The sequence below is a fragment of the Nansenia antarctica genome (assembly GCF_963989245.1).
Source record: "Nansenia antarctica genome assembly, chromosome: 17".
Classification (NCBI taxonomy): domain Eukaryota; kingdom Metazoa; phylum Chordata; class Actinopteri; order Argentiniformes; family Microstomatidae; genus Nansenia; species Nansenia antarctica.
The window spans coordinates 19863852-19889728 of NC_137687.1; the positions used below are offsets into that span (position 1 = coordinate 19863852).

The 25877-nt window shown below is 42.9% G+C and overlaps 2 protein-coding genes across 3 annotated transcripts; one reads left to right on the forward strand and one right to left on the reverse strand.

The window, feature by feature from the left end:
- Nucleotides 1-2133: 2133 nt before the first annotated feature.
- Nucleotides 2134-19597, forward strand: kpna1 (karyopherin alpha 1 (importin alpha 5)). 2 transcript variants are annotated; one of them, XM_080547546.1, is made up of 14 exons: nt 2134-2183; nt 3053-3212; nt 3767-3907; nt 4117-4216; nt 10116-10210; nt 10408-10539; nt 11070-11158; nt 11831-11930; nt 12327-12490; nt 14008-14086; nt 14242-14367; nt 14658-14785; nt 18511-18686; nt 18878-19597. In XM_080547546.1, exons 2-14 carry the CDS (start codon nt 3087-3089, stop codon nt 19063-19065), a joined length of 1644 nt encoding a protein of 547 aa, XP_080403672.1. In that variant the 5' UTR covers nt 2134-2183; nt 3053-3086; the 3' UTR covers nt 19066-19597. The 2 variants fall into 2 exon arrangements, with proteins under 2 accessions (XP_080403672.1, XP_080403673.1); XM_080547547.1 differs by having other exon boundaries at nt 3794-3907.
- A 190-nt stretch (nt 19598-19787) lies between these two features.
- fam162a (family with sequence similarity 162 member A) lies at nt 19788-25865 on the reverse strand. Its single transcript, XM_080547548.1, has 5 exons — nt 25721-25865; nt 24029-24130; nt 23378-23489; nt 22707-22815; nt 19788-22480 (listed from the first exon to the last, which is right to left on the reverse strand). Exons 1-5 carry the CDS (start codon nt 25761-25763, stop codon nt 22370-22372), a joined length of 477 nt encoding a protein of 158 aa, XP_080403674.1. The 5' UTR covers nt 25764-25865; the 3' UTR covers nt 19788-22369.
- Between the last annotated feature and the right edge of the window lie 12 nt (nt 25866-25877).

A 25877-nucleotide genomic window follows, 5' to 3' on the forward strand; every position in this document is an offset into this window, starting at 1 on the left:
GAAATGTCCATGGTTTGTCAGCAAGACGATGGCGAGTGCTTCGGACACGTCTCTGGTCTCGAAGTCGCAGCCGGGGAAGGGGCATTCCACCTTCATGGTGTTGACATGAAGAAGACTCCTCAATGTCTGTTTATAATATTTATTTAGACAAAGATGTCAACACCCTGTGGGTGAGAATACAGCGTATGGGTAAATACAATTACCATAACAAGACATACATAACAAGATATAAACAAACATCTGATAACAAGATACATATAAGATACATATAACTAATAACAGACTTACGTATAACAGGCAAACACGTCCTAAAGAGAGAGGAGAAACACCGTGTATCCTCTGACCACCTGGCATCCACAATGGCAGCCACAACTTCTCCTAACTCTAACCTCTTAACAGAGAGTACTAAACACATAACCCAATACTATCGCCCCCTAGCGGTCGGGAGTACACTCCACCCTGCAGTTAGGGTTAGGGTTAGGGTTAAGGTTAGGGTTAGGGTTAGGGTTAAGGTTAGGGTTAGGGTTAGGGTTAAGGTTAGGGTTAGGGTTAGGGTAACCATAGGGTTTCCAATTCAAAATGGAATAATCCCGAGAGAAGCCCTGACAGGCGCACATAACAGGCGCACCCCTGCGCTATCAGAACGAGCTACCCCAATGTCACGTCGGAATTCGACGTTTGGATGCAAATGTCACGTCGGAATTCGACGTTTGGATGCAATCTCACGTCAGAATTCGACGTTTGTCCATAAACGTCGAATTCTGACGTCTGCCGTGTGAGACCAGGCTGATTAGAGTTAGTAGATTTGTGACAGCCCCCCAGTGTGTCTGAATTGGAGTCCTAGTATACTGTACTTCCAAATGGTTTAGCATGGGGGGTCAGCTTCAGTACTAGATTTGGGCCGAGGTCCAATAGTGTCCTACCTACAAAAGGTTTTGTACATATAATCATTTTGTTCATATAATAATGTTGTACACATAATAATGTTGTTCCTATGTATAATAGTTCCTGCAATTTCCTGTAAATGTCTATCAATTAGTAATCCACAGTATGATTATGTATTTGTGTATGTTGTTTAAAAAAATAAATAAAATAAAAAAATTAAAAAATCTCACGGAAGCGGGGAACATAGAACCCTTTTTTTTCTTCTTCTAAGAAATCGGGGAACATAGGACCCGGGGATAGGGATGACCCCCTTCTGGGAAATGATTTGAAGGGTACTGAAACACCTCTCTGACTCTGCGATGTCATAGGGGTATTTGCGTCAATTTCAATGTCTCCGAAAAAGTGTTCTGAAGATTGTTCTCAGTAATCATCCTCAAAAGTGACACCTGTCAATCACGATGTGACAACAATGATTGGAAGATGATGCTAGGAGTTTGGGCTGTAAAAAATCAGCCCATTTAGATATATCCTGCGTTCTTTGTGACTATTCTGTGCGGTTGCTTCTCTAGGTTCCACCAAAATCGTCTTTAATTTAATAACTTTCTCATATTTATTGTAAAAGATAGGTGGGGGGGCTTAGCTGTCTGGTAGGCATGCTCCATTCATTCGAACTCATGTTTCTCCTCAACTGAAGATTGAAACACTTTGGTATATGTTAGTTAGAGATCAAATATTATAATTTAATAAACCAAACGAAATATAATTTATTTGTCACTTATATCGCATATAGTTGTAATTGACAAAGTGAAATGTTTTGGGAACTTGCCCCATGCTGAACAACAACAGCAACAACATTCAATAAGAATAGTAGTGCAATAATACCAGCAGCTTCTGTGTGGGACAACGACGACGGAAATGGTTCCAGAGCCTGTTGATCCATAAAGTATACCAGGTCTGGATGCACCTTTTGCCAGAAGGCAGCATGGAGAACAGGGCATGACATGTTCAAGGACCCCAATTGAACCCCAATTGAAATAAGCCAGTGGCTTTCTTGGGTTTTTATCCTGTTAGTTGACCTTGTATGTAATATGTACTGTCATGTACCTACTTCTGCAAATCTTCTAATAAAGTTTTTCAATCATTCAATCAAACCGTGGACGGAAGCCTGGTCTAGCCAAACTCAGGCGCAGGAAAAAAGAAAAGAAAACATGTTTACTGGACATGCGCAGTATGACACCGGCGGCGGTTGTGGAAGCGGTGGCCTAGCGTAGTTGGGGATTATAAACGGAATTTGACAGGTCAGTGACTTTTACGATGTTTATCCAGAGACATGTATTATTATGGCGCTTGAACTCGTTGCCTCTTTCTGTGTAACCAGGCTGTTAGCTGGCTTGTTCGTTTGTTTATACGTAACGTAAGCTTCCTTTCGCAGAGGAATATACATACCGTTAGCTCCGGATAACAGTTAGCTGGATAGCTTTCATGCTAGCTGATATAGAAGCTAACAGCGGTGGTTACTATGGCTCTGGTCTGCTAGCTTTGAGTAGTTGAAATACGTGTTGGGTAATAGACAGATTCATTGATGTTTCCTAGCTGCCGACAGTTATCGACGACGCGTGTAAATCAGACGACGAGAGAATCAATATTCTCACCCTAAATGCCCTTAGTTCTAAATGCCCTTAGTTCTAAATGCCCTTAGTTCTAAATGCCCTTAGTTATAAATGCTCTTAGTTAGCCAACGTTTGACAGCGCAGTTGACACCCGCCTCACTCTTCATCATTAATTCGTCTGTGTGAATAATGTCTTGTATGTCTGGCATCCAATCCAGATAGTGTTAGATGTCAGATAATGTTTACGTTATTAGAACAATATGATATCCTGTGTCAATTCTAACAGTAGGCTATGTAGGTGTCCACCATGTCATGCGCTTTGTGTGTGGATAACATTAATCACAACAATGCATTTTTTTGTCTTGGTGACTAGTAGATGAATGTTGGAAGTATTTAAATTTGATCAGTGTAGAGTGTAGACTGTAGAAGAAGATTGTATTAATTGCTGTCAGAGTTATATTTGACTAAACTAGTTACGAGTTTAATTTACTTGCCATAGTTCATAGCAATTCATGTTGGTTACTCAATGAATCTGAACTGCATCCCTGTGCTTACAGCCTGCTTGTAATCACCGGCTTGTAGACTGTCAGGATGAGTCAGGCTAAGGACAATGCACGGCTCAAGAGCTACAAGAACAAGTCGCTTAACACAGACGAGATGAGGAGAAGGAGGGAAGAGGAAGGCCTACAGCTACGCAAACAAAAGAAGGATGAACAGGTGAGCCATGAATGCAGGAGGAGATGGCCTCAGAGCATAACATGCTGTTGCTTTGCAGTTCCAGTGCCATATAGTGTTCCCTTTCCTTAGAGGTTGTTGGCATTGATTCTTGGATGACCTGTTTTCGGGAGTTTCAGTAGTCTTCTTTGGAGTCGTAATGAGTTGTAACCTAAGCCTTTGATGTAGGTGTAGCTTCGACACGAGTCCACAGTATCATGTTTGGAGTTTACCACCTCTGTTTCAGGTATAAAGTATATGGATAGGATATTGTATGGATGTTAAGCTGCCTTTTGTTTATTTTGTGAGGCCGATGAAAATCTCAAATGATGGAGAGTACCGTACGTGGATACTTTCAAAACTGGGATACGTAGATGTAGAACCAGGTAAGGGCACTTGGCTGAATTAAGTCGAACGCTCCAGCGTTCATTACCACCATATTCCATCTCATGAAATGATATGGAGTGTTGTGTCAAAAGTAATGCAGGTGTAGTAGGGAGGGAATGTGCTAAATCTTAACCTGGCCTGTTGAGTTCCCCTTTTAAATGTTCCCAAAGGTGCTTATTGTGCTGGAACCTTTACAGCTGTTCAAACGGAGGAATGTTGCAACGGTGGAGGAGGATGGAGCACTGGAGGATGATGGGATGGTGGATAGCGGGTACCTGGAGTCCCAGGCCCACAACATGGACCAGCTCACGGTGAGAGATTTTTCTCACACACACATACACACACAAACGAAACACATGTAGATAGTGGAATAAAGACGCATAAAGTACATAGTACTTAGTAGTGCATGTACACCATTTAGATCACAACATCTAGATCAGAATTCAGTAAACACACACACATATACACACACACTCACACACTCACACACTGACAATCTCCTTCTCCCTCTGTCCTACAGGGGGGGGCAATCACAGAGGACATGACTCAGATGATCTTCTCCAGCTCTCCCGAGCAGCAGCTGATGGGCACACAGCGCTTCAGGAAGCTCTTGTCTAAAGGTAACGTCTTACCAGAGATACTGTTTTACCTCAGGCCCTCTTACCTCTCCTCAATGACACTTTGACGCACGTCTCCCAGACTATCTCAACAAACATCCTTTGTTTCAGCGATTCCAGATCTTTTATGGATTGTACTACTCTTTTAACTGTTTTACTGTCGATGCAAATGAACAGTAATCTCAATATACTGAGATAAACTAGAAGCCTGATTGCTGTTTTAATTCGGCGTGTTCTTGCTTGGACAACAAACTTTTACCTGTTCGACGGTCGTTGGATCCCTGTTAGAACACCCGCTCGCTAACCAACAGGGGACTACTACTCCACGACATACTGGATGATCGTAAGGTTGATTTCTTGGTGGTCTAAATATCAACCTGAACGATGTCTACCTGTAAAAAGATGCCTCCACTTACCCCAGAGGAATCCGAACTGGACATCTTAAGGTCCGAGCTCCATACCATCGAGGGAGTACTGAAGGATGTCCTCCGAAGGAAGACGGCGGTTCAATCCAGGCTGGACAAACTGGATCCAAATGGACCCCGCTGTTCCAGTCCCACTCCGGGTCCATCCTGGGTGTCGGTTGTGAGGAACGGGAGAAAGCGTTCCATCCCCTGGTTCTCTCCGGGAGGCCCCGACAGCCCTATCCCACTGGACAATTTCTTCTCTCCACTGGCTCGTTTTCCTGAGCCTCAGGCATCCTCGGAGCCGGCGGCTAGCAGCGGGCTAGCTTTGGCTAACGAGACGCTAACACCTGCCACATTGGAGTGTGTGGCTAACGGGCTGTCACCAGTCCCTCGCCTGCTAGCTGACCACAAGCAACAGGTCCGCTCCAAACCCAATAGGAAGCGTTCCTGTCCCTCGTCCCCGGTAATCCACCGTAAATGTTCACGACGGTTTACCCCCTCACCTCCTTTTGTCCCTCTGTCCGAGACTGTTTCCACTCCTAGCCTGCAGCTCTCTCCCCCACTGCCCAACGGAGTTTCGGACACAGGTGTGTCCAATCGTGACGTCACCAACTCTATCGACGTCATCATCAGTAAGGGAATCCCTGTCGACTCTCCGGTGTCTATCACTGCTGTCCGCAACGTTAATGGTTGTCTACCCAACGACGTGCCCGACACAGATGCGGCGAACCATGACGTCACCGACGCAATGTCCGAAACCCCAGCCACAGAGTCTGTCTCCACTGCCACCAATGCCACCGTGACCAGTATTGCTGAGGGCAATCCACTATGGTCCAAACTCTCTGTTGATAAGGGAGGATATAAGGACAGGTTTCCAGAGATAATTATTATGGGTGATTCTATAATTAGAGCAGTTATGATCCCTGGCGCCATCACATATTGTCTTCCAGGTGGTAAAGTCACTGATCTCATAGAGCTGGTCCCTGTTGTCTTAGACCTTCATCCCACAGCACATATCCTGATTTTTCACGTTGGCTCTAATGATGTGCTGAACAGACTCTCGGTTAAACTCAGGGAAGATCTCGAGTCATTAGCCACCACTGTACAAAGCCTGGGCAAAACTTGTGTGTTCTCTGGCCCCATCCCAGCCCCCTCAAAGAGTCCTGAACATTTTAGTAGACTTGTGAGCCTGCACGAATGGCTAAAAGCCTTCTGTCAGGCCACATCAGCAGATTTCATTAGCAATTTCGACATGTTCTGGACCAGAAACCACCTGTATAAACCCGATGGCCTGCACCTCAATCTAAAAGGCCCAAAGCTATTAATCATTCAATTGATTAATTACATCGCTTTCAGCTGTAAATGACATGCACCACAGCATGATCCCACCATAGCTTCACACTGCATTCATCACAAGCATCTCCCATTGGGTCATGCTAACTCTATATCCCTTTCCTGTCCTCTGACCATCCCTGTTCTTATTAGGACCAGACACCTTTCACTCAACAACTTCACCCCTCGCACAGTCATTCCATCAAACCTCACTCACATTCCTTGTCTACCTACAGCTCCTCGGACTAAAGGCCGGTTTAGGCTTCTGCGTAAAGTCGACGCCGTAGGCTACGCGTAAGCTTACGTAGTCCCGCGTGACCGTGCGTAGCCTTGACGCGCTCCTCTCAAAAAATCTAACCACGCGTCAGAGCGCACGTAACCGTAAGCTCTGTGATTGGTCCGCTTGGTTGCGTCACATGATTCTATTTCCGTTTCGCATCGCAGCGAAAACCGAAACCGGCATATTTGAACAAACACTGCACTAGTATACTGCACTACTTATTAATAAAGATTTGAAAAATTATGATAACCATCGTATTATCTTAGTTTAATGTCATTTCAATGCATCATAGAACTTTTATTTACAACAAGCATTAAAAAAAAAAACGCTATTATGCCGCTTTGAGTAGAGCGCCCTATGGAAGCGTCAGGCACAACCCGGAGGCACCCTCTGCGGGTTAATAACTGTGGTTTACTGTGGGTTAGGATAACAATTCAAACGTGTCCGGATAGGGGAGAGGACAGGGAATCTGAAACAACGATCGACACAGCTAGGAGCGAATTCCCGGGAAGAACTTGTCTCTCCCCCCGCTGTCAACGGTAGTTTCATCCACCAGGAAGCGGTGGTGCGCGCAGCAGCGGGGGGGGGGGGGGGACCCGTCACTTACGGCCGAATATCTCCGCGTCACAATGGGTTAGAATTCCAAACAAAAATTCTCCATGACCAGAATAGCATGCTGAACACACTGAACTTTGAATGGAGTCGTAGTCATGTACCGTTAACGAGATAGAATAAGAAAAGCATATTTTTCTATGCCGTTATGAGTACACCGACCAACGCGACGCGGTCCGCGTAGAACGTAGAACTATAAACTTGGAGACCCCTTACGTAGGCTACGGCGTAGACGTGCGTAAATTCGACGCAGAAGCTTAAATCGGCCTTAAGTCTGTACCATTTAAGATGGCATTAATTAATGCTAGGTCAGTGAACAACAAGCCCTATATTATAAGGGACTTTTTTAAAATCCCATGAGCTTGATTTTCTATTTTTAACAGAGACCTGGCTGAAAAACAATGACAACATCACTATAAATAAGCTCTGTCCTGCCGCATGTAGTGTTATCAGTTCTCCTAGGATGTCTGGCCGTGCAGGTGGTTTAGCCGTTATCTTCTCCATAGCCGCTCTGTAGACATTGGTAATTTTAGAACTTTTGAAGCACTGCTGCTTAGAATAGGATCAGCTAACCCTCTCTTTACTTTGCTATGTTATCGCCCACCAGAAAAGTCAAAAAGTGAGTTTTTAACAGAATTTCCTGAGTTTTTATCATCTGTTGTGATGAAAGTCGACAACCTGGTGCTGGCCGGAGATTTTAATGCGCATATTGATAATGCCTCTGACAACTTCGCGAATGAGTTCATTAGTTTTACCCAATCACTGAATTTGACTCAGCATGTCTCTGGACCGACCCATGACCGGGGCCACACGCTGGATTTGATTTTTACACTGGGCTTGAACATCAATAAGCTATGTATAGGTGAGTTTTTTATTTCTGACCACAAATATATTACTTTTAATATTGATTTTATTGCTGAGTCCCTACCAAGCAAACGGTCAGTCAGCTCCCGTACACTCAACAGCTCCTCTGCTCTCAAATTTTCCTCTGCCTTCGCAGACCTCAGTAATGATGTGACAGTGTCAACTGACACAAATGGCCTGGTCCACCATTTTAATCACCTCTGTTTGTCTGCCCTAGAAATAGTTGCCCCCCTCAGAACAGTGCAGCTAACTCATCCCCATGGATAAATGATGACATCCGCAACCTAAAAAGAGAGTGTAGAATAGTTGAACGGCGGTGGAAGAAGACTAAGGGGACAGTTCACTTCATTCACATGAAGGAACTCCTCACCTCTTTCAACCTAAAAGTTGAGGATGCAAGAACCATATATTTCTCCAACCTGATCCACCTTAATAAGAATAAGCCTAAAGCTCTTTTTGCAGTTATAAACACCCTGGTTAATCCACCTCCTCCCCCAGTTCCTGTCTACTCTGATAATGACTGTGAACTATTCGTATCATTTTTTCTAGAAGAACAATATAAGATCCAAGATAACACCTCCAAACATCATCATTGTCGACCAGCCTCCTCCAGCTCCCTCGCTACGCCAGTTCAACATTATCTCCTTAGATGATCTTACCCCAATTATCTCACTCATGAACCCCTCCTCTAGTCCTGTTGACACCATCCCAACCACACTTTTAAAAGCTGTCTTCAATAGCCTCAGTCCCTACATTTTGTCTATTATTAACAGTTCCATATCCTCTGGGTGTGTGCCTGATCATTTCAAACATGCCATCATCCAACCTCTCCTGAAAAAACCAGGCCTTGATCCCCTAGTCCACAGTAATTACCGGCCAATCTCCAAACTCCCATTCATTTCGAAGGTCCTGGAAAAAGTTGTTTGTAACCAACTTTTACAATTTCTTGACAATAACAAGTTGTTTGATAAATTTCAGTCTGGCTTCCGTCAGAAGCACAGCACCGAGACTGCACTTCTTAGAGTGTCGAGTGACATCATTATGAGGGCTGATGTCGGAGAGTGCTCAGTGCTGCTGCTGCTTGACTTAAGCGCAGCATTTGACACTATTGACCACGACATCCTTTTAAATGGGCTCCAACAGTGGGTGGGTTTAGATGGGGTAGCTCTGAAATGGTTTTCGTCCTATCTGTCAGGGAGAAGTGTGGCTGTCGCTATCGACAGCTATGTCTCCTCCACATCTCCCTTGGCCTGTGGGGTCCCCCAGGGTTCAATCCTTGGTCCAATCCTGTTCTCCCTCTACATGTTACCCCTTGGTGCTCTTATTAATAGTTTTGATGGCATATCCTATCACTGTTATGCAGATGATACACAATTATATGTTTCTTTTAAACCAAGTGATCCCAGCAGACTGTATTGCTGGAATAAATAATTGGATGGCACAAAACTTCCTACAGTTAAATGCAGATAAAACTGAGATACTAGTTATAGGCCCTGAGAGTACCTCGAATGAAATTCGGCGGTCCCTCGGTTCATTGGCATCCAATGTAAGTAACACCGCCAAACATCTGGGAGTCTTTTTTGATAGCCACTTGAATTTTGAATACCATGTAAAAAAGGTCACACAGTCATGTTTCTACCATCTTCTCAATATCGCAAAAATCAAACCAATCCTTACTTCTCAAGACCTCGAAAAAATTATGCACGCATTTATCTCCTCACGTCTAGACTACTGTAACGGACTCTACTCTATCCTCAGCCGCTCTTCTATTAACAGACTACAATTAGTACAAAACACAGCTGCCAGAATTCTCACTAACACACATCGCAGAGCTCATATAACCCCGGTTTTGGCCGCTCTTCACTGGCTACCCGTTAAATCCAGAATTGATTTTAAAATCCTTTTAATAACTTGTAAGGCATTACACGGGCTGGCCCCTCTCTATATCTCGGAATTATTACAGGCAAAGCCCAATGTGAGATCTCTCAGGTCCTCGGACAAGGGCCTCCTGGTCATACCCTCGACCAACCTCAGAACCAAGGGTGACCGAGCTTTTGTAGTAGTGGCTCCCACACTGTGGAACGCTCTCCCAGTGTCGATAAAGAATGCTCGATCTGTTAACTGTTTTAAGAACTTGTTAAAAACACACCTGTTTTGTTTGCACTTTATTCTATGATATTTTCACCTGACCCACTTCTATAGGTCATTGTTTTGTTTTATCTCTTGTTGTTTTATTGCTCTTATGCCCTTATGTGCCCTATGTGAACTTGTTTTTACCTGATTGTTTTTGTTTTGTCCACTGTACAGCACTTTGTAACTTCGTTTTGAAAGGTGCTTTATAAATAAAATGTACTTACTTACCTGATCTAGGACCGGTCTCTCAATCTGCGGTGTGTTTGTAATATAGAACCCAACCCACCCATTGATGAGGTCATTGCCACCCAAGGAGTGGTGGAGCGTTTTGTTGAGTTCCTGAAGAGGAGAGAAAACTGCACACTCCAGGTATACACACACACACACACACACACACACACACACACACACACACACACACACACACACACACACCCACACACACCCTTAGTGCAATGTCACCTCCGAGAGATAACTCTGAAAGAGTTAAAATAAAATGAGCATTAGTTTCAAGTTGTTACAGTGGACATGGTGGTGATAGTGGTGTTTGATGTCTGTGTGTGCAGTTTGAAGCTGCCTGGGTTCTGACCAACATTGCTTCAGGGACGTCCCACCAGACGCGTGTTGTGATCCAGGCGGGAGCCGTGCCCGTCTTCATACAGATGCTCTGCTCCGACTTTGAGGACGTCCAGGAACAGGTACAGGAGGAAACAAATCAATCATTCATGTTTTTATGATGGCAGTGCTGTTTTGCCATATATGCATCCTATCATTAAAATGTACCACTAGCTTTTCTACGCTGGTGTTTCTATGCTGTGCTCTATACATCTCTTACTGCTGCTATTACTACTCGTTCTACTTTAACTCCATTCTGGCATAATGCAAACATGATGTCACACCGTTGATGTCTCTTGGAACAGGTGTTCTGTTTAATGTCAGTGTACTCTATATAGATCATTTCACCAGTGATATTGAGTGTGTGTAATATGTCATACCAGTCGTATATGGTGGTGTCTGTATAGTAAATGGCTGCGTTTGTAAAAGTTGTGCTGGAAATCACTCCTGATCAGCACTCCTGGAATGCCCCTTGTCCAATCAAATTAATTGGTCCCTTTATGACATTAAACCCAGTGTGCACTCTGGCACTCTTAGAACTAATTTATGAACGCGATGTCCAAAATCCAATGTTGCTGGTTAACATCCTTGTTAATATGTGTTGACACTGCAGGCAGTGTGGGCCCTGGGTAACATAGCAGGCGACAGCACAGAGTGCAGAGACTACGTAGTGGACTGCAACATCCTGCCCTCCTTAATACAGTAAGTGTATGAACTCACCTGATTCTCCTGTGGTAGACATTCTTCTATCTGTATTTGAGGCTATTTGAATAGCAAAACTACCACATTCGATCGGAACGGCCCACTGTGTCCATTCCACAATTGCTAGATTCTCCAGTTCCTGGAGAACATGGGGGTTATTCACCTGGGAAGTGAGGCAAATGTATGAATGAATGAGATGTCCTGTGCCCGCATGCAGTCCGCTGTCGCATTTGCGAGAGAAATAGAGTGACCAGTCAGGAAATCAACCGTGCCAACCGGATTGCATTTGCAGCAGCAACCACACCAGACAACTCTGAATTTACATGAAACCTGTCTACCATCATCTAATACATTGAAATGACATTAACTAAGATAATACGATGGTTATCATAATTTGTCAAATCTTTATTAACGAAGAATACAAATTATTACATTTGTGGTTGTCTTCCTCATTGCAAGAGCAACATCAGATTCTTGTAGATGATTCGCAAGGCATTCTGGGATTTCATAAGACGTAGGCCTATGGCTACCCCTACCCTACACATGAACGTGCAAAACGGAGCTGTAGGGCTGAAGACGGAGCTGTAGGGGTGAATTGGGATTGGGCCTTTGTCTAAGTAGCAATTGCTGAAAAACTTGCCATAGGTAAATATCCTGTTGGTTTCCTCTTAGGCTGTTGGCCAAACAGAACCGTCTGACAATGATGAGGAATGCAGTGTGGGCTCTATCCAACCTGTGCAGAGGAAAGAACCCGCCCCCAGATTTCACCAAGGTAACAGCCCACCTTTCACTTTACCTAAGTAACAGGCCACCTATGAGGCATCCAGGGTATAAAATACAGTTTTGGTGTCTGGTGGATTGAAATAAAATTCACCTGCCATTCAGATCTTTTTACCAGGCACATTTTTTTAAAACCAATTTGCAAAGATCACAAAAAACATTAGCCTGACTTCTGACACATTGAAAATTACTGCCTGCACAGAATTAACCTCCTGTAGTAGGCTTTAAGTTTTGAGCCTATCCCTGTTAAAATACCGCAAACATATTTCCCCCTGCACATTTTCTATCCCATGCTATTAGAGGTGGTTTGTCAGCGTGTCTTTGCGTGTATGTATCTGAGTAAACTCCTTTTAACCCATCTCTCTCCCTCCCCCCCTACACCGAGCAGGTGTCCCCTTGTCTGAGTGTGCTGTCCTGGCTGCTGTTTGTCAATGACACTGACATCCTGGCTGATGCATGCTGGGCTCTCTCCTACCTGTCTGATGGCCCCAATGACAAGATCCAGGCTGTCATTGACTCAGGAGTCTGTCGCAGGCTGGTGGAGTTGCTGCTGTAAGACCTCTTACTACAACTGTAATCATGATGTTGAAATGACCAGTGTTCAGTTCTGATCCTGGACACAGAGGTCAGATTCGACAGCTGAGATGAGACTAGACAATACTGGCCAGCAGAGGTGGCTCAAGTTGCAAATTTGAGGACTCGAGACTTGCCTGAATAACTATAACTAATTATGTTTAGCAATTCTAGGTATTGAGAAGTTATAATGTTTTGTTTTGAAACGCAATTGGGTGACTTCTAGCGCAATGAGCGTAACCTGTTACCTGGCAACCTACTGGACGCAGCACACCAGTAGAGGCCAATGGGCAGCTGTCATGGCACAGTGATTATTTTGTCGACAATGGTAATAACAAGTGAGCAGTGTTATGAAAAGTCTGCAGCTCAGAAATCTGTGACACGACCACTACCACAACATCCAACTTCATCTGTCACTAGAAAACCCAGAAAGAAAGGTAGCTAAGTGAAGGTGTCTTTTTAGCTAACTTATTGGCTGGTTACGTTTAAGCTGGTATGTCTGTGTTCAAGGTGGCAATAGTTATAGCAGTACCTGCATCATAGGGCTGGGTATCGCCACTGATTTCCTAAAACGATTCGATTCCGATTCACAGCTCCGGATTCGATTCGATTCGATTCCGATTCGATCTAGTTACAATATACATTTTTTGCTTGAATATGAAAGAGATTCTCCGAACTAATGCTATAAATGGTTCAAGGAACCATATAACATGTAGCATTGTTAAACATATCAATGAATTGACTCCAAAGCAGTTACATGAATGTACTTTTTATTTACATATGACTTTGCTTTTGTCCAGCTCATCTCTATCGTCACATTTTTTAAATCCAAAATGCACCCAGACATCTGACTTTAAGCCTGGTGGTGACTTGAGTGTCCCTGCCATCGCCATGTTTTTAGATTTTAGTGTTGAGACCTCACGTTGCGTGAGATACATTCTTGTAAAAAAAAAAAAAGAAAAAAAAAGCGATCTCGGGATTTATGAATCGATAAATCGCTCATTTAATGAAGATCGATTCAGAATCGGGAAATCGATTTTTTGAACCCAGCCCTACTGCATCAAGTGCACCAGTTGAACGTGGTGATAATGCGACCGTGTTATTGAATGCCACAAAATGTAAAAAAAAACGTTTCATGACCGCTGTCTATTAACTGATTTAAATGTAGAAACTGGGGTAGATCATCAGAATCATATCAAACATTCATATTAATTGACTTGTGACTTGCTTGACCTGAGCAATGACTTGACTTGACTTACTTGACTTATAGCAGGGACTCCACTTGACTTGCTTGATTCTCACCACAGTAACTTGGGACTTGCTTGAGACTTGAAGGTTAAGACTTGAGACTTGCTTGTTACTTGCACATGTATGACTTACTCCCACCTCTGCTGGCCAGTTTTAGAATGTTTTGGTAGACACAGTCTTGCTAGTTAGCTGAATTGCTGTAGCAATGTCATGGTTACAACAGTGTCTTCCCTGCTCTGTTATTTCAGACACTCAGATTATAAGGTGGTCTCACCAGCACTGCGAGCTGTGGGCAATATTGTCACAGGAGATGACCTGCAGACCCAGGTAATAAGAACATACAAAACGTTGTGCTTGTATTAATCATTGCAAATCAGTTGCTTTGTGTTAGTGTTTTTATATATATATATATAGTATGTCTGTCGTCTGTATGTGTGTGTGTGTGTGTGTTTTCTCATGTACTCTCTTTCCCTACTCCCCAGGTGATCCTGAACTGCTCAGCCCTACAGTCTCTGTTCCACCTACTCAGCAGCCCAAAGGAGTCCATCAAGAAGGAGGCCTGCTGGACCATCTCCAACATCACTGCAGGGAACCGAGCTCAGATACAGGTGTGTGGGAGCATGCACAGTGTGAGTTTATAGGTCAATGGCTCATTTGGGGCTCTTGGAGATGGTGTCAAAGAGGAACAGATGGTTGTGCCTAAATGCGCTAAAACACAGCAAAATAATTGCACTTTCGCTTTTAAACAATGTCATTGGCAATCAAAGATAGTTACTCAATCAAATACCATTTCATTTGCTCTGACATGTTAACATAATGGCTGAGTCAAGTCAACAAGGTGGCACAATGCCCTGCTTACATTCTCTCTCTCCCTCCCTCTCCCTCCCTCTCTCTGTAGTTGGTGATGGATGCAGGGCTGCTGCCCCCACTCATCAGTATCCTGCAGGTGGCAGAGTTCCGGACACGGAAGGAGGCAGCCTGGGCCATCACTAACGCCACCTCAGGGGGCTCCCCAGAGCAGATCAGGTACATGCTTATGTCTAGGGCTGGTCTCAAACCGGTTTACCTTCTTAAAATACCTGCTACACTATATACATTATTATATATATATATATATATATATATATATATATATATATATATATATATATATGTATTACATTTATATTAAGTGGAATGCAGGGCTTAAAGTACTCCGGCACAGTGCCGGATTTCCGGCGCGGGAGAATAATAAAAAAAAAAAACTGCAATTGCGCCGACGTGGTGGCGGGGGCGCTGTTTCACAAATAACTTAGCTTTCGTGTTTGCTAGCGAAACAGCTGATAGTTGATGTTGACTGCTCAAGGAGAATACATATTTGAAAGTACAGAATGCCTGAGAGCCTTATATTGCATTATATTACATTATATTTTGAGTGGCCATCTGGTGCCTGAATATTGTTTTTTCCTTTACATATATAATGACATTTCCACCATAAATTGATGGCGAAAGGGCACAAATTGGTGCATATAAATTCACCAGAATGCAAGAAATTAAGTGTTTGATGCTCTTTTAAGGACCCCCAGACAGCCCTGCTTCATGGGTCCCCCCCGATGTCAAACACCACTGGTACCACCTCCGCCTCATTTTGAGCCAGGAAAAACCCTGAGTAGTGACGGGAAGCCTTATGGGACGTGGTGCCAAGAAGGAGAATATAAGTGATAGTGGCTTAATAAGTAATCAGTTTGTTCTTTTAAAGACATGTATATAAGTTCTGGGCCCTGGACAGTCTGGACGGATTGTATGGCAGCTGCTGGACTGAAAAAATCAGGTGTAGTGCTGAGGCACAAACATGTACATTTCAAGCCTGCAAACTGTGACACTTTAAATAACGTGAAAAAATACTATTGTGCAATATGACAACCCTAGTTGACTATCTGTGCAGTATAGTACAGTGGATTGTGTACATAGCCTTTTTTTTATGTAAACCAGCTCCTTACCTTCTTGTGATTTTTTCTTTTTCTAAAAGTTTTTGTTTTTTTTCCCTTTCCTAACACCAGGGGAGCCACCCCTCCTAAATTTCGTTGTTTGGTACCTGTACTGTAGCAATGACAATAAAGTCCATTCATTCATTCATATTTTATTCTGTATTGTTATAGTGATAGTGGCTTAATAAGTGATGCAATCAGTTTGGCCTTTTAAAGACATCTATTTTTTATTTTATTTTATTAAGTATAAAACAGTATTATGAATGAATGAATGAATGAATGGTCTTTATTGTCATTACAGTTTTTCCCAATTGCTAAAACACAAAAGCCAATTCTCTAAACCAAATGACCAGTTCTCTAAACACATTTAATAAAACTAGCTCCCATTTGCCAAAACCATAAACACATTTCACATGAAGACACAATTCACAAAACACAATCCTCCTTTTCTCATAAATCTAAACACATTTTGTCTTGCTAAAACACAAGTTGCAAAAAACTCTGCTCAAAATGTCAAATTCTCAAATTAAAGCTCATGTGATGCAAAATGCTTGCCACAGTCAGCAACATTTTAACACAATGAACACACCTGGCTTCATTCATTAAACATAACGACTCAAAATTTAAGACACTTGTTGCAAATGATTGTGGTGTGTGTGTGTGTGGTATAGTTCCATAAATAAATAAAAAAACATCACACCCTGAACATTGTTTTCAGTGAGTATTGTTGTGTGTAATGGATCCTCTGTAGTGTTTGCATTGAGTTGTGATACAGTACAGTATTGTACATGTTACAGTACATGTGGGAATACGGTAACATTTTTCAAACCTTTATTTACGTAAAACTCGATAGGACAACAGTGCAACAACTTCGCGGCTGAACTTTAGTAAAATTTCTGACATCATATGCCATTTAAAGGGGGGAAATAGATATCTAAAAATGCATGACTATCATGCAAAATCAGCCTTACTGTAATGTAAAATATGTAATGTTAGATATAACGTTAGACAGGGAGCGCAGATTTATTTTTATGCATGACTATCATACATGTGGGAAAACTAGGGTTAGGGTTAGGTGCTAGGGTTACAGTAAGGTTAGGGTTAGGATTAGGGGTAGGGTTTGAGTTTGAGTTTTGAAGAGGGAAGGTGTGGTTTTGCTTATGTAGCTTTAGAAAAGTGTGTTGTGTTTAGAGTTTTGGGAAAATGGAGGAAAGTTTTGTGAAATGTGTTTTAGCAATTGAGAAAAACTGTAATACAGTACAGGTACCATACAACGACATTTAGGAGGGGGGGCTCCCCTGGTGCTTGGAAAAAGACTAAAAACACGAGGGCCAAGGGTAAAATAAAAAAGGAAAAAGAGCTGGTTTACATAAATAAAGGCTATGTACACTATCTACTATACTACTATACTATACAATAAAACACTGTGCTGTACTCTATGCTATGCTATAAATATCCTAACTTTTCCTATATCTGAACCTTATGTACACAAGGGTTGTCATATTGCACATAGTATTGTTGCACATTCATTTAAAGTATTAATGCATTTTAACATTGAGACATATATTTTGTATTGACTATAAAATAGTATTAATGCATTTAAACATTGAGACAAGAAGCTGTCTTCTGTACCCGCTCTCCCAATATGGAATGGAATGGAATGGAATGGAATGGAATGGACTTTATTTGTCATTGCTACAGTACAGGTAACAAACAACGAAATTTAGGAGGGGTGGCTCCCCTGGTGTTAGGAAAGGAAAAAAAAAAAACACATTTTAGAAAAAGCATAGATGCATAAAATCACAAGAGGGTAAGGAGCTGGTTTACATCAATAAAGGCTATGTACACAATCCACTGTACTATACTGCACAGATAGTCAACTAGGGTTGTCATATTGCACAAAGAGTATTTTTTCACATTATTTTAAAGTGTCACAGTTTGCAGGCTTGAAAATGTACATGTTTGTGCCTCAGCACTAGCTGCCATACAATCCGTCCGGACTGTCCTGGGCCCAGAACTTAGGCCTTTTCTGTGTTCAGGGCCTTGACGGCCCTGTGGTAGAAGCAGTCCTTCAGTCTGTTTGTATTAGCGGCCGGGGTCCTGTACCTCCTGTTCGAGGGCAGCTTGACAAAGTGTACGTGCCCAGGGGGCCAATATCTCAAACTGTGACCCCCCTCCCCAAGAAAAAGTTTCAGGCACAGGATCTTTTCCCACTTTAAGCCCTGGGAATGTTTGTGCCACCTGCCACAGCAGCAGTATTTTACAGTGTGTTAGTATTTTATAAGACTATTCTCTACATTTCTAATGTTGGTTAACATACACATACACACATATAAAGCCAGGTCTTTGTGCACAACACACACATACTTGCATTGCAGAAATGATAGGGCTCTGCCTTTGTCCTCTGGTTTGTTCTAAATTTTTGTCAAAATTGAGTTTTTTACATAATCTGATCCATTAGGTTTATTAATGCCTGTGTGGTGTTATTTTTAAAATGTGGACATTTTTTAGTTAGTAATTCATAAAATACAAAGGTTCCATCTCACAAAACATAATGGAATGTAAAAACTTTGACACTCAATATCTCTGAACTACCCTAAACGGAGATAGAACCTTATAATTCTAAGCTCACGAAGTCACTTCACACCAGTTTATTTTAATATGAAATGGCATCATTTCCTTGTCTCCTTTTCTTTCATAACAACCAATACTGTGAAATAGCTGTTGAGATTTTAGCATAGTGCTTGCACCCTCCTTTCAGAGTGTGTGTATTGCCCCCTGCAGGCATCTGGTGGATCTGGGATGTATTAAGCCTCTGTGTGACCTGCTGACCCTGATGGACTCCAAGATTGTGCAGGTGGCTCTAAACGGCCTGGAGAACATCCTCCGACTGGGAGAGCTGGAGGCCAAGAGAGGAGGGGGAATCAACCCCTACTGCGCCTTCATAGAGGAAGCTTATGGTAAATACTGTAAACATTAACTTACCCGTACCCTGCCCTGAAAGGCGCACACACACACACACACACACACACACACACACCCCCCCCCCCCTCATTTCCTCTATGCAGATCTGAAAACATTGGAGGAGGAAGCAACATTTGACCATTAAGATGTCCCTTGAGAACAGGTCTGATCTGATGCTCTTCCCCAGGTCTGGACAAGCTGGAGTTCCTGCAGGGCCATGAGAACCAGGACATCTATCAGAAGGCCTTTGACCTGATCGAGCGCTACTTCAGCCCTGAGGACGAGGATCCTTCCCTGGCCCCGGCAGTTGACCTGCAGCAGCAACAGTTCCTCTTCCAGCAGTGCGAGGCCCCCATGGAAGGCTTCCAGCTATGATCCTAACCCACAACTGTCTCTCCTCTTGACCCTCGCCCACCCAACACCACTGTCCCCCTCACTCCCCTCCCACCAACAATGGGGAAAGCAACCCCAAGTACCCCCTGCTCCCCACCCCCAAAGAGATTGATTTAATCATTATCATGATTATGAAGTGTAATATTACAGGAGCGCGTGCGTGCGTGCGAGCGTGTGCAATACAGGTGGAGTCCTGCAGACTTGTCAGCCAGTTTGAGGGATTAGCTCTCATATTCTTCCCTCTGTGAGACATCCCAACCCCCCTGCTCTGACTCCCAACCACCAGTCAAAATATACCCAACTGACTGCACCCCTTTGACACCATGTTCAAGTGCCCCAAATAAGCCCAGGACCCATAAACCCACACCACAAATTCACATGGCCACACCATGACCTGAACCCTACCCCAGAGTGGATGGGAGTAGGCCCGCACGTCTGACAGAACTGCATTAATGACTCTTGAGACAGGCATGGACGTGATTTCCTCCTTTCCCGAGAGACCCATCCAACGTAAACACTGGACTGACCATACGACCATGTCTCAACCGTGGTTGCTGGACTGAAACCCCTACAGAGGCACGACGTGGCTAGGCCACCACCTAAGGATTGAATGACTTCTACTGAAGGCACTTAAGCTACTCAAAATGAAAGTAGCTACTTCTTCCCTCTTTCTAAGACCATTGATTGGTCATCAAGGATGAATGAATCAGGAGCATAACAGTGGTGGTGAGGGGTGGAGCCTGTTATGTGAATCTCCTCGCCTCCATATCATGCATTCCTTTCTACAGTGACAGAACGCTCCCCATCTGTACAGGCTCCATCCCCAAGAGTTTGGGCTGGCTCCTGCCTCTGACACACTTACCCCATGGAATCATGGGAATTGTAGTCTTCCCTCGCACTGAGACAAATGAACAGACGTAGACCAGAAAATAGATTATTTAACCCTCAAGCTTGTCCAACAGACCATGGGGATCTATAAGACACTTAACGCAATTCCATTTCATTTGCAGCACTTTAAGTTCAGGACTGATGCCTGTCCATTCAGAAAATGACAGTATAACGCACAATCTGTTTTACAGCGGCTCTTTCTGCCTCAGGAAATGAGACATGAAGATGTTCTGTATCCTGTGTCCCCCTTCTCTCTGACAAGGAACACATTACACCTTACTGCATAGTGCATACCTGCCCCAATGGGACTCAAACATACCTAAACAGCGGACTGAAATGCTAACACACTAATAACCAACGACTGATCACTTTGACTCCTCAAAGTACTGAGAATGTCTGCCCTTTTTGAAGCTTCCTCCACCAATCGGTCTCTGGAACATTGGCTGTCGATGAGTGAGCTGTGAGCTTGGCTTCCTTTTGTGTGTTCCAAATTCTAAATCAATCATGATAAACGCTGAGGCACACTATTTCGGACAAGAAAGTTCAATAAAAAAAAAGGACCAAGATATTCATATTTTAAAACATTTATATTGGTTTTATTTAATGGGGATAGAATCTGTCACAACCGAAGGTGCCATATTCCTCATAAACAATTTGAGGTGGAAATGTTTAACAAAAGAAAAGAAAAAACTATATCCAAATTAAACTTGAAAATAATGATTTTATTTTAACAAAGCTTAAAGATTGTTTACCAATTTCTCCTTTTTCTTTGTCAGACAACATTCTCTGAGAGAAAATGAGTCACCAGCTCATGTTCAATGATGCTGTCGTATTGAGTTTGTGTATCTTTCCTCTGTTATGCCATTTGCATAAATGCTGTTTCATGAACTCCAGTGGTTGTAAATTGGTCTTATTGCGGTCAAAACACACGATTTCCAATAATACAGTTGTTGGATTTAATATCTGGCTCTAGTTGAATGGATGAACTTGCTGGAGATGGGATAATAGATTTACAAGCATACATTCCATTGATGGCCAGAGGTTTTTATTTTCATGATCAACTTGTTGACTCAAAGGTCAGATCTTTGCACATCCTAGGATTGGAGTAAGGATGAGTCTACTGGGACAGGACCAACCAGTGCACATCCAGGGCTAATCTGATGCCCTTCTCAACATGTTTGAATCAAAACAAAGCATGGGCCTACTGTGCACCATAGAAACCACTGGGCCCCACTAGTGGTCTTAACAAAGCTGGGAGTTAAACACCCATCATTTATTTTAATTCAAACATTACAGTTACAGTATTACCTTCAAACTAAAAGCAATGAGCTATACTTTTGCTAGGCATTTGCATAGGAGAGAGAGAGAGTGAGTGAGAAGTATATCTGCTGGATAGTCACTGGTTAAGCTACAGCAGGTGCTAATCAGGCAGTAGGCTAGGAGCACGGGATGATTTAGCTCACCAGAACAGGGGGGTATTCCATCAATGTTAAAGATTTTCATACATTTCATGAGACTCATAAAACAATCCAGGCTTATTCCTTTTCCTTGGAATAAGCGATGCAATGTTGATGGAACCCCCTTGGTCAGTGGAAAAATAAGTTTTTGGTTTCCTCATCTGACAAGTATCCTTCAATTATCCAACTATTGGCCAATCTGCAATGTCTACTGGGTTCTCTCTTATGTGTGACCCTCTTAAGCAAATGCCGCTTCTACCAAAATATAGCCATCATAAACCTTTCAATAATAGGCCTTTGTAAGGTGGATCTCCAAACATCTTTTCATAGCACTGGATCCTCAACACAGGCCCAAGTCACAAGGGGGGGGGGGGTCATTTTTACATCTTATACCTTCATTTAAAGACATGTTGGAGTTAAGCTTTTACCATATCTCCAGCAGCAGGATGACTATGTGGTCCTCTGTAGCTCAGTTGGTAGAGCATGGCGCTAACAACACTTAGGTTGTGGGTTCGATTCCCGCCGGGACCATATATACTGAAATGTATTGAAATTGATTGATTGAAAACGTTATTAGAAGATTTGCAGAAGTAGGTACATGAAAGTACATATTACATACAAGGTCAACTAACAGGATAAAAACCCAAGAAAGCCACTGGCTTATTTCAATTGGGGTCCTTGATGCACTCACTGCAATGTAAGTCACTTTGGATAAAAGCGTCAGCTAAATGGCATATATTATATTATTACTATGTACCCTTTTCTTATGTACTGCTGTACATTCCTGCTTCCTGGTTGGAGAGACACTACTATGCTACTAGAGATCCTGATCCTGTGTTGGGCGGCTTTGGGCTATGTTTCCTGCAGTACCTATATGGCCCAGTGCTCTAACGGTGTGACAAAGTATACAAATACGAAAGGGCCCTCTGGATTGCAGTCCCTTATTGAGCCTTCTCAGCTGCAGCCTGCTCTTTCTCTCTCAGTGCCTCTTCCCTCCATCGTGCTTTCTTCTCCATGTTCTGGCTGGTTAGAGACTCATGTCTGCCTGCAGCCTGAAGGAGATAAGTGAAACAAATAACCTGTCACACACAGGAGCTCAGTAGTCACTCTAGATGACTGGATTGGAGCATGGTTCTGACAACACTAATGTTACAGGTAACTTTGCAGTACAAATTGCTGTTCATCTATGATCCCCAATCAACTGTCAACCGTCAAGAACAATGGCTAAATATTGGCCCACCGTGGTGTATTCAATTGCTAGAGACTACTGGTACTCACATTTTTACCCATGATGACCGTGCCTATACAAGCCCCTATGGTGAGCAAGATCATACCATAGCAGGCTTTCACCCGAACTCTGTTCCTGGCAGCATCAATCATCTCAAACCTGATGGCACAAATACATTGTACTGTATATCAACTGAGTTCAATCCAAAAATGTAAATCTATACAATGCCTCCAGTGGGTGAGAATTGTACATAAGAAATACGTTGTTTTGTAATATTTATCCTGGTAATTGTTCTTCTAATGCCATATCTGGATATAAAGGCTTCTCAATTCCAAGCAATCAATCTTCCAGAATACAGAGGGTGTGAGTATGAGTATGAGTGTATGAGTGTGTGTGTGTGTGTGTGTGTGTGTGTGTGTGTGTGTGTGTGTGTGTGTGTGTGTGTGTGTGTGTGTGTGTGTGTGTGTGTGTGTGTGTGTGCTGCTTCATATCAAACCAGCAGATCTGTTCTCAGATCCTCTCCCAGATGTCAGGAAATCACTGCAATTACCTCCAGCTACAGAGGAAGAGACCTCCTTTGAACTACTGTTCTGTCCTGGAACATCAGCCTCCACCAATTAACTGGCACAGTGTTTGTGATGCGACTCAATCAAATAGTATTAAGAGCCAATCAGGGGCAAGCGTTCTGGGACACAGGTGTAAACAGGAAGTGGCCACTTACGACACAAACTCTGGGATCTGATCTGGGGTCTTGAAGCGTCCGGACCAGAGCAGCATCCTCTTATCCATGTCGGTCGGTTTGTAGCCTGGGAGCTTAAACCCAGGACTGGCAGCTGTGAGTGCACACATAATGACAGTAAAATAATGCAGGTCCAACCCTCTAGTAGTCCACTGTGTACAGACAGAAATCATTTGATTTCACATGCTCCAGCCATTAGCTTTGACCCAATTGTGACCCAACTTCCCTTGTCTGTCTTTCTCAGGGGACAGTAGAGTGAACTTTCACCCAGTTTCTACAACAATGGTAGGCACCCCTCTAGCTCAACATGAATGAATGAATGAATGAATGAATGGTCTTTATTGTCATTGCTACAGTACAGGTACCAAACAACGAAATTTAGGAGGGGTGGCTCCCCTGGTGTTAGGAAAGAGAGAAAAAAAACACTTTTAAAAAAAATCACAAGAAGGGAAGGAGCTGGTTTACATAAATAAAGGCTATGTACACTATCCACTGTACTATACTGTACAGATAGACGACTCTAGCTCAACATGATATTCAGTGCCACCAAGGTTTGTGTGTGTGTGTGTGTGTGTGTGTGTGTGTGTGTGTGTGTGTGTGTGTGTGTGTGTGTGTGTTGGTAAGGGCTCCTACCGGGTGCTGGGGTGGCAGGTGGGATCTCTGGCTTTACCTCCTGAGGTTTATTACACATCCTTCTCCGGCCACCCACTTCCACCACCTGTCTGCGCCATTGACCTGTGGGGAAATCAAACTAGTGAGAATGATCACTCCATAACAAGTACTAGCATCTGATAATGCCAAACTCTCAGTGCTGACAACAATCAAGCTTGCTTGTACCCTACACTGGTTGGTATTGTTATCTTCTATGTTTTTTAATTGAATGAACCATGAGGTAGAGTTGGAGGTATATTGTCTTCTTTTTGCTCTATACTCCAACAGTCCAACTACAGTTGCAATCAAAATTATTCAACCCCCATTGCTTATTAGGCTTATTGGCAAACATCAATCGCAAACGGGCTGGTACATAGCCCAAGGAAGAGTGCTACAGAGGGTGGTGCGGATAGCCGAGCGCATCCATGGATGTGAACTTCCCTCCATCCAGGATATATACAACAAACGGTGTGTCTGTAAAGCCCGGAGGATAATCAAAGATCCCAGCCACCCCAACCACAGTTGAGCTGTTTGAACCGATGCCGTCCAAAAGGTGAAGCCTCTTCCGGAGCCTCAGGGTCAAAGGCCAAAAGACCAACCAACAGCTACTTCACCCAGGCGATCAGGCTCATGAACAAGCACACTGTAGACAATTGACTATCATCCCCAAGCACAAGCCACTTTACTACTTGAACTATATATTGTATTACTAGTAGGCCTACTGCTTGAATTGCATCCTGTCTTATTTGTCACTTATGTCCTGTACTACTGTCACTTTTTTATCTGGAATTATGTCTATTGCCTTATTGTCTTTTATTCTCTTACACTTGTGTAATGTGACATAACAATAAACTTGAAATTTGAAACCTTGTTCTGTACATATCATAACTGTACACAATCATATTGATATGCACACTCTACTACTGTTTGCACACTACTGCGTGTTTGCACAAGACCAATTGCCTTTGTTCTGTACATACCATACTGGACTGCACCTATATAAGTGCAGTCCATACTGTAATCATAATTGATCCTCATCTCATGTTCAAATGTTATATTTATGTATTTATATTTACTGTAATACCATGCACTGTGTACATATCAGGTATTTTGCACTATGACACTATTTGCACTGGTTAGATGTTTGTCACCAATTCACACAAGGAAGGGCATGAGATCATTCGTGGTTTGAGGCACATTCATGGCATACAGCTTACAAACTAGATATTGTATAATTTGTTTCACAATGATTTGAAATGGATCAACATTCACATATAGGCCAATTGTACAGACCATTCCCAAACAAAGATTGGAAAGCGAACAACTGTACACACAACTGTAACGCAGTAGGCTAAGCATGAGTACACAAATCAAAACACACTTTGATCTAGAGAGAAACTGTCATAACACCACGGATTAATATGACAAGTAAATCATACAAGTAAATCATTAACTTGCTAAATTCGACAGTATTCCAACTGCACAACTGGGGAACAAGAAGTCACTATCTGGTTCACCACACAGCTAACCTAACCCAACCCTAACCCTAACCCTAACCTTAACCCTAACCCAACTCCACCCTAACCCTACTGCCACTAGGAGCTCTGGGACATGTTGTCCTTTCATTTAGCCTAAACAACACAGGACATGACTCAGGAGACATTCCCCACTAACCTATGAACGTGCCAATGGCACTGCGACATCTGATGAAGTTCATGTTGAAAGGTTGTTAATAACAGAAAGGTTGTTAATAACAGGCGACTGGTTCATTAAGCCATGAAAACGTGACAGAAACTTCGTCTCTGCTGAAAGTCAACCAAGACAGACATGT

Excerpts from the sequence above, each read along its gene's own strand:
- kpna1 (XM_080547546.1), top strand. The coding sequence starts at position 3,087 with ATGAGTCAGGCTAAGGACAATGCACGGCTCAAGAGCTACAAGAACAAG. Across the intron at positions 3,908-4,116 it reads ACAACATGGACCAGCTCACG|GGGGGGGCAATCACAGAGGA; the intron begins GTGAGAGATTTT and ends TCTGTCCTACAG. Across the intron at positions 11,931-12,326 it reads CGCCCCCAGATTTCACCAAG|GTGTCCCCTTGTCTGAGTGT; the intron begins GTAACAGCCCAC and ends TACACCGAGCAG.
- fam162a (XM_080547548.1), bottom strand. The coding sequence starts at position 25,763 with ATGAACTTCATCAGATGTCGCAGTGCCATTGGCACGTTCATAG. Across the intron at positions 24,131-25,720 it reads TGCCATTGGCACGTTCATAG|GTCAATGGCGCAGACAGGTG; the intron begins GTTAGTGGGGAA and ends ATTTCCCCACAG. Across the intron at positions 23,490-24,028 it reads ACCTGCCACCCCAGCACCCG|CTGCCAGTCCTGGGTTTAAG; the intron begins GTAGGAGCCCTT and ends GTGCACTCACAG.